Consider the following 13,022-nt stretch of genomic DNA (forward strand, 5'->3'; position numbering starts at 1 on the left):
GCAGGAAAACAAATCGTTTATTACAGCATATAATGTGTTATATTAAATTTACACAAAGATATATAAAAACACATACTGTTTATATCATACAGTCATTTAACATCAACAGGAATATCAAAACAAATACTACTCATGCACAAAACATGCATATATTGGTATAAAAAAGCAATTTTACACAATACTGTTGACCAAAAAAATTTTTTTTAAAAAAGCCCTTACAAGACAGGGTCAGTGGTCCAATCTGGACTGGATTGCACTAATATGTTTGGGCTAATGTTTAGATGGCACAGTGCTCTGTGAGCAGTTCTGAGCTTGGAGTTGCACCCAAGAGTTATTTCATTAGGAGTGAATTTCTCTGCACCCAATGACGAAAAGTTATACCAAAGGCAAGTCTCCAAGGGAGAAATGGTTGGATCTCCTGTAAATTAGAGAGGGGGGGAAAAGGCATCAATGTTGGGTAAATGGCCCTAGAAGGGGTTACTGTAACCAGGGCCTAGGCACCAAGGGTGGCAAAGGTTTTAGCGAATCCTTTTAAGGTATTACCAGCCTCCCTATCCAGATCACCTTTCTGGATGTAGGGTGTGGTCTTCAAGTTCTGAGTCCAGTAAACCAAACAGTTCTGAGAAGAAAACAGAATGGGGCTACATCTGAGAAAAGCAGAATATATAAAAAATGACAGAAAACCACGACTGCCCCTTGTATCTGCTTCACACAACTGTATGTGATACCCCCAACAGGAAAACCCTCATGGCGACGCTGCCCTGAAGAACCAAAGAAGCAAATGCATGTCCTCAAATGCCATCCACCTGACCTCCAGATCAAAAGGTCTCATCCACTTAATACCTGAACATCAAAACCTGTGCCTTCACAGATGCTCAGACCATTTCAAAGAAAAATCATCTGATACCACAAAATTCACTCACTGTCACCACCATTAGAAACTCAATATTCACTTCTAACCAGCAAAAAAACACATTCTTTACCTTCCATTAAAGGCACTAGTGTCCATACGTGACGAAGATGAGACAAAAATTCACCTCGGTTTTCTCTTAACCAAAGGAAAGCACTCCATGAAATTATTACACACAAAAAAGGAAGACACCACCGACTGGTGGGGAACTAGAAAGCCCCACTCTACACGGAGGTTGTGCCTCAGACCGTCGTCATCAGTTTCAAAGAGCCCGATCGAAAGCGGAGGATCTTCTTCTTGAGGTTGTGCGAGGCCTTGATCTTGACAAAGGTTTTGGTGGGGTTGTGGCGAAGGTCGGAGGCCGGGACCGGCTGCAGGGGGAGCGTCTGCACGAACTGGGACCAAATCAAGCCCCCGCTCTCCTCCGAGTCGCTGGTGCTCGTGCTGTCGCCCACGAAGTCGCCCTCGCTCACGCTGGACTCGCTGTCGCCGAAGCAGTTGGTGGTGTAGTTGCTGCGTTCGTCCTCGCTGGTGTCCAGCACGGTGGAGTGGAACAGGGACTCGCACTCAGCCGAGTACTCGGAGTCGCTGGCCGCGTACGCGTAGGGGCTGGCGTAAGGCCCGGCCGCAAACAGCCCCGCGGGCTCCCGTCGGCCCCGCCGCGCGCGCCGCAGCGCCTCCTCGTACGACACCTCGGCGGCCGACCTCCACCGCCGCGAGTCGGTGCGCTTGTGCTTGGGCTTGGCCACCACCGCCTCCCGGCCGTGGCCGTGGCCGTGCGCCCGGCTCCCTGCGCGGTGGCCCGTCCCCAGCGGCCGGCTGGGGAGCCCCGCGTCCGGCTGGCCGCCCCCGCCCCGCCGCGCCTTAGCCGGGGCTCGCCGCAGTTTCTTATTTGTATCCGTGTCGTCGGGGAACCGACACTTCTTGCCGGCCACCCGGGCCTTCTCCCTCACGGGGGGCAGAGCACTTTCCGGCCCGTGGACGGCCAGCGCCCGGTGCTTCACGGCGGAGCCCCTCGGGGCGGCCGCGGGGCGCGCACCCCGGGGCGGCCTGACCCCCGGAGGCGGCGCCAGGACGGGCGGCGCCTTCCCCGGGGGCCCTTCCTCCAGGCTCTGAGAAGAAGAGCCCTCGCTTCTGAAATCCAGGGCCGGCCGCTCTTCCGCCGGGAAAGTGGGGGGCAGCAGGGCTGAGGCGGCGGGAGGGGGCGCCAGAGTGCCTGCCTGCGGACTGTTTTTCTGTGGCACCTTTTTCAGTGGCTGGACCACTTTGTTCTCTTGCAGCGGTGCGAGGACCCTCCCAGGGCTCTCTTTCGGAGAGGCAGCTGGGATCTGCCCGCTTTCCTTAGAGGACTCCCCTGTCCCAGCGGGGGGACACCTCGCATGTTCCTGGGAGACGGGCTTGGCATTTTTGGGCAAATGCTTACCTTGAAGTTCGGTAGCAGTGCCTGGAGAACAGCCTTCAGGCGCGGGCAACCTCTTGCTTTCCAGAGGTTCTGGCTTTGATTCTTTCGACCACTGTTTTGGTGGGGAGAAGGCCCCATTGTCCAAAGAAGGGATGCCTCCGGAGGGCAAAGGCACCTGTTTCGAATTCTTAAGGTTCCCATTGTTGCCCTGTGAGACACCCCCAGTCACTCTGACACAAACGCTCCCATTCCTCAGAAGCCCCTTCGTGGGGTCAGCGTTCACACTGGTCCTCGGTTTGTTGGTCCTTACTGGGTGGGTTTTTTTCTGGACCAGGCTCAGAATGTAACCATCCATCTTCTTGCTGGATGAAGGATGGGGAGCAGACCACAAACTGCTTGGAGATGGTGAGTTAGTGTCTGTCTTGACGGCGTCCAGCTCAGATCCCGCACAAACGTCGCTGGCATGGTTACCAAGCCGCTCCTCTTCCCTCAGTGGGTTGCCAGTCAGGCAAAGGAGGAACATTGGGCTCTGCACGGCCACGGCATGAAGTGGACTGGGGTAGCGATACACATCATTCCCATTTTTAGACACCAGATCGCACTGGTACTTGGGATTCACATCTGCAATGATAGCAAGGGAATTAGATTGTGGTGTGGAGGGGGAACAGTCAACTGCCCCTGAGGCCTGGTCTTCACAATGGCCTTCTTTATATTCCAGCCATCCTATGAGATCTGAAAAACATTTAAAGGTACACTCTGAAGACATGAACTGGTCAGCACCAGCTTGATCAGGCCAGTTTCTATGAAGACAAATTCAGGGGTAGTGAGAGAGTAACAAAGAATCAACAAATATAAGACAATACTACTCGGGGGAAAAAATAATCAAGGAATTTTTAACAAGATACAACTCTGAATGAAAAATATTCAGCCATTAAAAATGCTTTCAAACTATTGAATAATATATGGAAAACACTTTAAAGTGGAGTGAAAATCATAATTGTATAATTTTACTAAGACTGGATATAGTCAAAGAAAAAAGTCTGAAATGAAGCATGTGAACATGCTAATAGTAGCATCTCAAAGTGCTGGGAAAGCAAGTAATGGTACATTCTTCTTTTTCTATTTTCTAACTTTTCAATAAAAGTATGCTGGAAAAGGAAATGGCAACCCACTCCAGTACTCTTGCCTGGAAAATTCCATGGACTGAGGAGTCTGGTAGGCTACAGTCCATGGGGTCACAAAGAGTCAGACACGACTGAGTGACTTCACTTTCACATATGTACTGCATTTATAACTGGAAAAATAAACGTTTTTTTGAGCCATTCTTTCTCTGGGCCACTTTCCCTTCTGTGTTCTATTCCTGGTTTCCCTTTAAGTATTTGAGATAAACTATACTTTCATGGGCTTTCTCCTCATTTTGAATTTTTTTTTTTAGACCTAATTCTTAATGACATGTGTTTGAATATAACTGTCAATTGAAAAGTCAGGGAAACCAATCTAATTTCAATCAAGACTAAATTTAAATAATAATCACCTTATGTTTTCAATAGTGATACTAAAAAATAAAGCACAATATTTTTTGAAGGAATTTTTGATGAGGCTTTAAAAGATTGAGGAGTAGCACTAATGAATAAAATTTCCACATCTCAAAAACATAGATGCCAAAATACAATGAAATCAAGCTTTCTTGCCTAATTAGATTATTCTGATCTCTTATCCTGGTATATATTATAAATATCAAGTCCTCTGAGTGACTTTTAGTTACAGAAGATCAAAGTTTTTGCCCCTATTTAATTTGCTTTCCATTATATTTATTCACTCAAATATTGAAAACCTACTATGTGCTAGATTATATGTTAATTGTTTAAAGGAAAGCCCTGTGAATTTCTATGATTATTAGCAGTCTGGGTGGCAGGGCCAGTCTAGACCCAGAAATGATACTCATTTGTAAACAAAAGTTTATTATAAAATAAATGTGTCACGTCCCCAATTCCACTTCCACTCCCAATAAACAGTTTGTTGTAAGAAGGGGAAATCTCTCTAGGTAATATCTGTGCTCATTCTTCCTCACTACCCCAAGGCCTATCCTTATCTTACTCAAAGCCACATTTACCTACGTGACACCTCTCGTCCCTGTTCCCTCTTTTCTAGAGTTAAGGAACAAGACAGACATCCCAGCCCCCAAAGGCCAACCCAACTGTCTCAATTATGAGAAGATGTGACATTTGGGATAGAGGAGTCTGTCCTTAAGGAAAACCTATACCAAAGTACCTTTAATGGGTTTATAAAATTTCCCTCTGAAACCAAATCTGCAGAATGAAAGGCAGCAATTACCAATGAACTTGAGACCCAGACACTCTAGATAACACAGATCTGTGCTTCCCCAAATGATTGCTGCTAACAACACATACTACAGAGACACCAGCTGATTAGCAGCCTCGGTTGTTTGGTGTTATGTTTGCACTGCCTAGACCTCAGAAATTCAGCCTATACTTAAGTGGACAATACATAAAACCAAGGGTATAGTGACTTGTGCCAGAACCTATCGCCTCCTTTAATCTCTGTATTTTCTCTGCTCTTCTGAGGAATCACACTAAATCTGAACTAAGGAAGATATCCCAAATTTCAGCAACAACTCTGCCATTCAGCAAACTAGGAGCCTCTGACAAAAGGCATGTAAAACCAAATTCCTCCTGTTTGATGAGAAGGTTGAACACACTTTCTGAATTCCCTTAGTGTGGTGGAAAAACAAGGATCTAGCAGTTAGTCCTAAGCTTGAACCCTGCCTCTGCCACTTACTCACTATATATATAGTCTTAAGCAACTTACCAAACTTAACCTCACTGGGCCTCCATTTTCTGATACATAAAATGGTTGCTGACAACACTTGCCCCTTGCAGAACTGTATGGAGGATTCAAAGCAGAGAAATGTATGCGGAGCATACAGCAGTGTGTGAGACACATAGTGGAAATGGAGAAACTCTTCCAGAACCAACAATGGCATGATTCTCTCTAGAGATTACTGCAATAATAGCCCCAAAGGGGGAAATGGTCAAGGGGATCTAACCCCATCCACCTGCTAAAAGAAGAGAGAGCTGCCATCACGCAAGGCATTCTGGAGAACACGGAGGGGCCACTGCCACCAGAAGAGCCAAGCAGGTCTTAAGCAGGCTGACAGATATATTTAACTTGATGTAAGCTTTGGTGGTGGTGGTTTAGTCATGTCCAACTCCTATGACCCCATGGACGGTAGCCTGCCAGGCTCCTCTGTCCATGGGATCTCCCAGGCAAGAATACTGGAGTGGATTGCCATATCCTTCTCCAGGGGATCTTCCTGACCCAGGAATCAAACCTGGGTCTCCTGTATTGCAGGAGGATTCTTCACCGACTGAGTTACCAGGGAAGCCTTAATTTTAAATGATTAAAGGAAGAAGAAAGCAGATCTAAAGTAATCTTGAAAACGGAAACAAGTTAACAGCAAAGATTCAGAAACAGAGCTCAAGATCTATAATATTGGGACAGGATTTCTAAAGATAAGCTATCTTGCTACCATCAGGATATAAAGCCAGGTAACACCCAAAAAGGACTGGGAATAGTGGTGATCTTGATCCTAGAGGTAGCTATGGCACTAAAGGCAAAAAGCAGATGAAGTTCTCTGTCTTTGTTTTTCATCAGTAGAAGGGGCTGAAGCTAGACAACTTTTAAGGACCTTTGACCCCTTCCAATTAAAAATGTCTATCAATGCTGTAGAAGTTGTGGTATATATACACAATGGAAAACTACTCAGCCATAAAAAGGAACTCATTTGAGTCAGTTCTAGGAAGGTAGATGAACCTAGAGCCTGTTATATAGTGAAGTAAGTCAGAAAGAGAAAAACAAATATCATATATTAATGTATATATATGGAATCTAGAAAAATGGTACCGATGAATCTATTTGCAGGACAGTGAATAGAGAAGCAGATATAGAGAACAGACTTTGGATACAGAGGGAAGCAGAGGGTGGAACCAATTGAGAGAGTAGCATTGAAACATATATATTACCACATGTAAAACAGATAGCTAATGGGAAATTTCTGTATAACACAGGGAGCTCAATGCAGTGCTCTGTGACAACTTAGAAGGGTGGGATGGTGTGCAGTGGGGGTAGGTTCAAGAGAGAGGGGACATATGTATGTTTATGCCTGATTCAAATTGTTATATGACAGAAGCCAAGACAATGCTGTAAAGCAATTATCCTCCAATTGAAAATAAATTTTTTAAATGTCAATTCTAAAAAGTCTTACCTGCAGATTTGGGGCAACCATCTGAGATAGTCAAGGTTGCCTCCAAAGGGCTGCAGAAGCAGGTGCTGGAATGACAACTGGATAAACACTCACTGAAGACCGAGTTCGAGGAATTGGACAGGGATCCCGAAGCCCCATCACTCAGTTCATAAAACCCTACAAATCAAAACATCATTTGAGATTAAGATCATGTCAAGCAAAAACACACATTTGTGCTTAAAAGGAAAAGGGGTAATCATGTACAAAAGAGAGAAAAGAGAATATGGAGGGAAAGATGGCAATTTTGGTTCATGAGATATAGTGTCTTGACTTTAGGGTTTCGTTTCCAGCAATCCTCAGAAAAAGGCAAAAAGCCCATAACTATGAGTACGTTTCAAAGTTGAGAGTACTCTCACTCTCAAACTGACCTTCCTCCTTGACCCCACCTTTAAAGATGGGCAAGGAAAGAGACTCAGATCTGTCAGAGTGTCAACTTTTTCACAAACATTTCAGAAAAAAATAACCTGAAGAGAAAAACAAATCTATGTAAGGAGCCAAATGGTTTAAAAGGAAAAAAGAAAACTTTTGAAGTGGTCTCAGGAAGTTGAAGTGTGACTAATTTTCTAGCCCTGTTCTGACTTTCTCAAGTTTCAAAGGAGGATCACGCTTCCAGAAATTTGCATAGAAGCTTTTATTTTTAAACTCAGGGGACTTCAGTCAGATGAGTCTCATTATTAAAAATGTTGTTATCTAATGAACTCATCTGTGAAACAGAAATAGACTCACAGATATAAAAGAACAGACTTGTGGTTGCTGGGGAATGGTGGGCAGGGATAGATTGGGAGTCTGGCATTGGCCGATACAAATCATTACGTAGAAAATGGATGGCAATTTTCTCCCAATAAAAAATCAATTAAAAAAAAAAGAAAATGGATAAACAACAAGATCTTACTGTACAGCACAGGAAACTACATCCTGTGATAAACCATAATAGATAAGAATATATATACAAGTAACTGAATCACTTGTTGTACAGCAGAAATTAACACAACACTGTAAATCAACTATATTTCAATAAATTTATTGCCTGATTTTGTTTCCCTGTCATGCAACTGAATAACAGACTTTTCTTGTTTTGTTTTGCTGTAGTCTCTCTGTACTGGAAACAAACTCCATTGTCCTTTGCAGGTCTGAGAATGCTAAGCACAGGGAGCCGAGACAACTCATGACAGCAGGGTTTCTCTTCATGCCCCCACACTCACCTGAGCTGGGGCGGCTGTCTGTCTCCAGGCGCTCTTCAGATGTCTTTTCCACATCCAGTCTGAGGTCACTTATCTGCTTGTCGAGTTCCTGCAACTGGTTCAACAAACCAGCGTCTCTTCTCCTCAAACAATTCTGATGAGGAAGAAACAGAGAAAGGAAAAAAAAAAACATTTTGGTGACAAAGAACTACAAAGTTGGCTCTAAGTATTCAAATTACCATCTGAAGAGTTCCCTAAATTTTTCAAAACCAAAATTTTACTGGATGACCTGAAGTGAAGAAAAACTTCAAGAATATGTCCTGTTTAATTCCACTTTCTCACATTTTGCGGTGATATAAAGTTTCTTCATAAAAACAAGACTTGGTTTTAGTTTCAGCTAATATATATACAAACTTACTTTTTATAGGTAGGGATATGAAAAACCCACTGAGTTTTTTTTTTAAAAAAAAACCCTCTGTGTACAGCCAATTTATTACAAAACAGTACTTCACAGTAAACTCTTTAATTTGAAGTCAGAGCGTAACAGATTTCCTACAATACACTATAATCTTTCTTAGGTGAGATTTTCTGGCCAAATGTCCTGCAGAGTTTTGATTTCTATTAGTCACTTTGTGGGGTTTAATCAGTCTTAGGGCCTTTGAAAGTGAGAAACTAATACTAATAGCCAGTGCCAAGTATAATGTGACCTGGCAGAATCCAAAACCCTCAAGGGAAGGTCCATCAAGATTTGAACTCAACTCGGGTTTCCAAAGGTGACAGACTGTAGTGCTAAGTCACACCGCCACCTAGCGCTTCCTATTGCTGGGAAAGCAAAAAAAAAAAAAAAAGAAAACTCAAAGGCATCTGGTTCAAATCACAAATGCCAAGTCTACAAATGAAAATAGTACCACAAACACTGACTGGACGGGAATTCTCCTGACATGCTGTCTTGCCCCTCTACAGGGAACAGGAATGTGCCACTCACAATTGTGAGATTCATGAAGACAAGAAGGTGCTGTTGTATAAGACAATGCACAGAATGTCAATGACCAGGCACAACCAGCAACAATTGACTCAAATCAGTCTGCTACCAAAAACCAGAGCAAAATGCCAAACCTGAGGTATTGCACAAACCACTACTTCCACACAGCCTTACAAAACAGATGCATATGAGTATCTGTTCCTTTTGTCTGTCCTTGAACTTAAAAAGCTTGGACACATAACATGCTTGTTTGTTAGAACGAGTTTCTTCAGGAAAAAAATGAACCAAACAAGTAAAATCACTTTGATGCTCAAAAAAAGAGACAAATTATCTGAAAAAAGATAATACAAGAAAACACTTGACAACCACAAGGCATCACTCTGTTAGCAGGAGAGACATTATCTAGTATGTGTCTAGTTTCAGATAGTATCCCATGGTCAGATAAGGATTTTTTTATGTTTTCAAAACTACATTTTTGAGGTCATGGAAACAAAGCTGCCGCCATTTCTCTGAGGCTGGGTCAAAGCTGTTCATCAATACATTAAGCGTCAAAGTTCTTTTTCTTCCCCGTTAATGAAGACGGTAGAGAATGTCTGAGATGCTGACACAAATCCAGTAAGATAAATGCTCCCTGAAAGGAGGTTTTCCCTTCCGCCCACCTCCACCTCAAGTCACAACGAGCAGTACCTATGAGAGGAGGGGGCACTTTCTCCAGCCAAATTTCCATCATGTGCATCTGTTTTAGCCGCCTTATACAAAGGGCTTCTATCTGAAATTAAGCAGCAGAGTAGGCAAAAGCTGGCAGGCTGGAGTGGGGGAGCCCAGGGAGGGGCAGGCAGGGCTCCTCGCGGCCGCTTCCGTGTAATAGTAAAATTCGGCACTGGACAGTCAATCGCGCCCCCAAGTCCCCTCCTCGGCTTTTGTCCCCTCTCGGCGGGAGGACCTGAAGCCAAGAAGCCCTCCAAAGAAATGCTGTTTTAAATGAGGGTTTGCAAACCTTCGGGGAGAGGGTAGGCATTCGTCTAACTAGAGCGATTGGAGGTTCCGACCAGACTACTCCAAGAATCCCGAAGACAGGGCCGGAGGAGAGAGCGGCCACCCTCTCCCGGGCAGTCCGCGCGGGGTCTCCGGCCCCTCACCTGACACAAAGCGGGCACACGCCGGGATCGCGTGGGCGTCGGCAACCCACGCGCCCCCGGGGACCCGCAGGAACCCAGGTCAGGGAAGGGCCGGGCGGGGGTCCCGGGAAGCCAGAGGGTTGCTCCTAGCTAGAGGCACCCACCACGGACCACCTGCCCGACCCCCGGCCCGTCTGCAGGGACAACCGTGCCCCCACCTCCGGACACGACCTACCAATTGCTTCCGCAGCAGCAAGATGTTCTCCTCCAAGAACTTCTCCTCCAGGCGGTTGCGCTGCGCCGCCTCCCCTGGCAGCTCCCCGGCGCGGGCTGCAGCGGCCCCCGCGCCCCCCGTGCCGCGCAGGGCGCCCCGGACCAGCAGCTCCTGGCGCTGGCGCAGGTACTCCAGCTCCGCCAGCCCGGCCAGCGTGGCCTCCTGCCGCTCGCGGGTGCGCTGCCGCTCCGTGTCCGCCTCGCCCTTCTCCCGCCAGCGTCCCTCAGGCTCCGCCGTGCGCTGCTCTCCCCGGGCCGGCGCCGGCGGCTCCTGCTCCTTAGCCGTCCCGGTCGGACTCGGCTTCATGGCCCCCAACCCGGCCGCGCGCACCCGTCCCCGCAGCCGGGCCGCCCGGGCGGAGGAGCGGGCGCTAGGGCTGCGGCCTCGGGCTCATTCCTCCCGGCGGCAGGGCGCGGCGGCGGGGGCGGGGACCCGGAGCGCTCAGGACCCGCGCGCGGCCCCGGGCTGCAGCCGTCCGGGCCCCGGGCGGCGCCGTCCGCTGTCGCCGCGCGTCCCTCGCCGCGGCCCCGCAGCTGATAACGCCCTGCCCGGCGCTACGTCACGCGCGGCGGCCAGGCGAACCCCCTCCCCGCGCCGGCCCCTCGGCTGCGAGGCCCGCTCCCCCTCGGCTTCCCCCTCTAGTGTCAGGGGCGCCGCTCGCGCTCGGCGCCGGCCTCCTGCTCGCCTGGCCCTCCCCGCTCCTCCCTCTCTCCTCCCCCGCTCTTCCCCGCGGGCCTACTCGCCCCCTTTTCGGGTTTACGGCACCCAGTTTTTGCCTCGCTTCTTATTGGTTCTTTATAATCGCACAAAGCCAGGGGCGAGCACCCCGAGCCCCAGCATCCTGTTACAGCCGGCTTCGCTGGCAGGGTCCGCCAAGGGACGCAGCAGTTGGGCTCCCCAGAGAACTTTCTGAAACTCGACCGAGTTGCAGCCCACCATGTTAACCCTTTCCCCACACGTCCACTGTTCGTATCCACTCAGGCTGGTTTAGGTCTCTTCCACCTTACCAAGTAAGGTACTGCGAGTGTATTCAAAGACTTTTTCTTGGAGTTGGCTTTTGTGATTCCAAGTTGTAAAGGCAAGCCCTACAAGGCACAGTGCAGCGTTGTCCGAAAACTGTTGAACTCTTGGTTTTGCTGCTGTTGTTTTAATCTTTTCATGGAAGGCATTTAAAATTAGGCAGGAGGATGTCGCTGTACAGCCAGCGGTTGCATCAATTCTTCTACAAGCTCCGGGCTTAGGGGGTGCGCGTGCGCGTGCGCGCTTTGGGTTTTTTTGTTAAAGAGTTTTTTATTGTTGTTATTTAGTCTGCAAGCACAAGAGCTCTGAAACCGGATTGCCTGAATTTGAATCCCCTTTCCTGCCAAGACTAGCTGCACAGGCAAGTAACTTCACCTCTCTGTGCCTCCGTTTCCCCAAGGGTAAAATGGAACTACTAACAAGGTGCCTGTTGTAAGAATTATAATAATATACAGTATATTATATATATATATATATATGGTGTGTTTACAGTGGCACAGGCACAGAGAGAGTAAAGGTTATGTGAGTTAAGTTGTATCTTTCTTTTCTTCCTCCAGAAGGACTTAACAAACTTTTCCCCTGCGGTTGCATTTGTAATATTGTCATCTATGCTTGGGACACCGGTCTCAGGGCATTTCAATGAGATGGGGTCTGGAAATGCCTCTCGTCGGCTTGTCCATGGAAAAGTACCATATCTGTTTTAAAAGCAGTACATCCAAGAGCCTCAGAAATCGAATTCAGCCAGTTGCAGTTTGCTGAAGTTCAGGCACAATGTTGTATGCATTCTATATTATTTAAGACTCTTAGGCCTTTCTTAAGCTTCTTACCCCTGTTAAGAATTCTTCCTTTCTCCCCTCTGTGTGGGCCAACCTTCTTCCCTCCAAGATCAGTTCACTTCTCTCCTCTGAATTCCAGTCAACTGCATGAATATTTGATTCTTACCAAATGCTCTTTGCATGGTTATTTATCCGGTTATGCACACACATAACTATGTACATAGGTATTTATGTGTATCTGTTCTCTCCAATTACATTATTAGGATTCCTCGAAGGCAGTGATTATTTTTCTCTTCATGTTACTATTGGAAAAGACTCATTAGAAGAGACCCTGATGCTGGGAAAGACAGAAGGCAGGAGGAGAAGGGGACCACAGAGGACGCGATGGTTGGATGGCATCACCGACTCAATGGACATAAGTTTGAGCAAACTCTGGGAGATGGTGAAGGACAGGGAAGCCTGCCCTGCTGCAGTCCATGGGGTCGCAAAGAGTCAGAACGACTGAGTGACCTAACAATAAGTATTACTATAGTCAGGACAATGCCTTTGCAATCATTCAAGAAAGACAGGTTGGTTGTAAATTGTTTTTTCATTAACACAGTGTCTAACTAACTTAATCTTGGCAAAAAACAGTTTCACATTTACCAAAAAGCAAAAATAAGAATTCTCTAGCCACTCTCCATTGACCTCCCCATTGCTGCCCTCACAGTCATAATTGGAACTATAACTACAACCATGATTCACCATTAACTAGATTGTATATTAAATCTAAAAATGGAATTATGCTTGGGTGCTCATCAGCATACAAAATTAATTCTCTTCAGCTCATCTAAGCTTTATGCCTACTGTGTGCCAAACACAGTACTTGATAATAAAGGAACTAAATTTTCCTTCCTATTTTAGTAAAGCACTAAAGAATAATGACTGGTCCTCTTTGCCAAATGCCACGCCCCTTTGTCCTCTGTCATTGTCTCGTGCTATTCATTTATAGGCAAGTTTCTTGCTTTCTAGTTCTGAATTAGATTCCTTCTGGCT

General features: G+C 46.6%; 1 protein-coding gene across 2 annotated transcripts; it reads right to left on the bottom strand.

Moving 5' to 3' along the window:
- On the bottom strand, positions 1–11,421 carry DACT1 (dishevelled binding antagonist of beta catenin 1). 2 transcript variants are annotated; one of them, XM_044924916.2, is made up of 4 exons: positions 10,153–11,421; positions 7,839–7,971; positions 6,598–6,753; positions 1–3,044 (listed from the first exon to the last, which is right to left on the bottom strand). In XM_044924916.2, exons 1-4 carry the CDS (start codon positions 10,495–10,497, stop codon positions 1,153–1,155), a joined length of 2,526 nt encoding a protein of 841 aa, XP_044780851.2. In that variant the 5' UTR covers positions 10,498–11,421; the 3' UTR covers positions 1–1,152. The 2 variants fall into 2 exon arrangements, with proteins under 2 accessions (XP_044780851.2, XP_025151229.3); XM_025295444.3 differs by having other exon boundaries at positions 1–2,933; positions 10,153–11,416.
- Between the last annotated feature and the right edge of the window lie 1,601 nt (positions 11,422–13,022).

Source organism: Bubalus bubalis, chromosome 11 (assembly GCF_019923935.1).
Source record: "Bubalus bubalis isolate 160015118507 breed Murrah chromosome 11, NDDB_SH_1, whole genome shotgun sequence".
NCBI classification, from domain to species: Eukaryota; Metazoa; Chordata; class Mammalia; order Artiodactyla; family Bovidae; genus Bubalus; species Bubalus bubalis.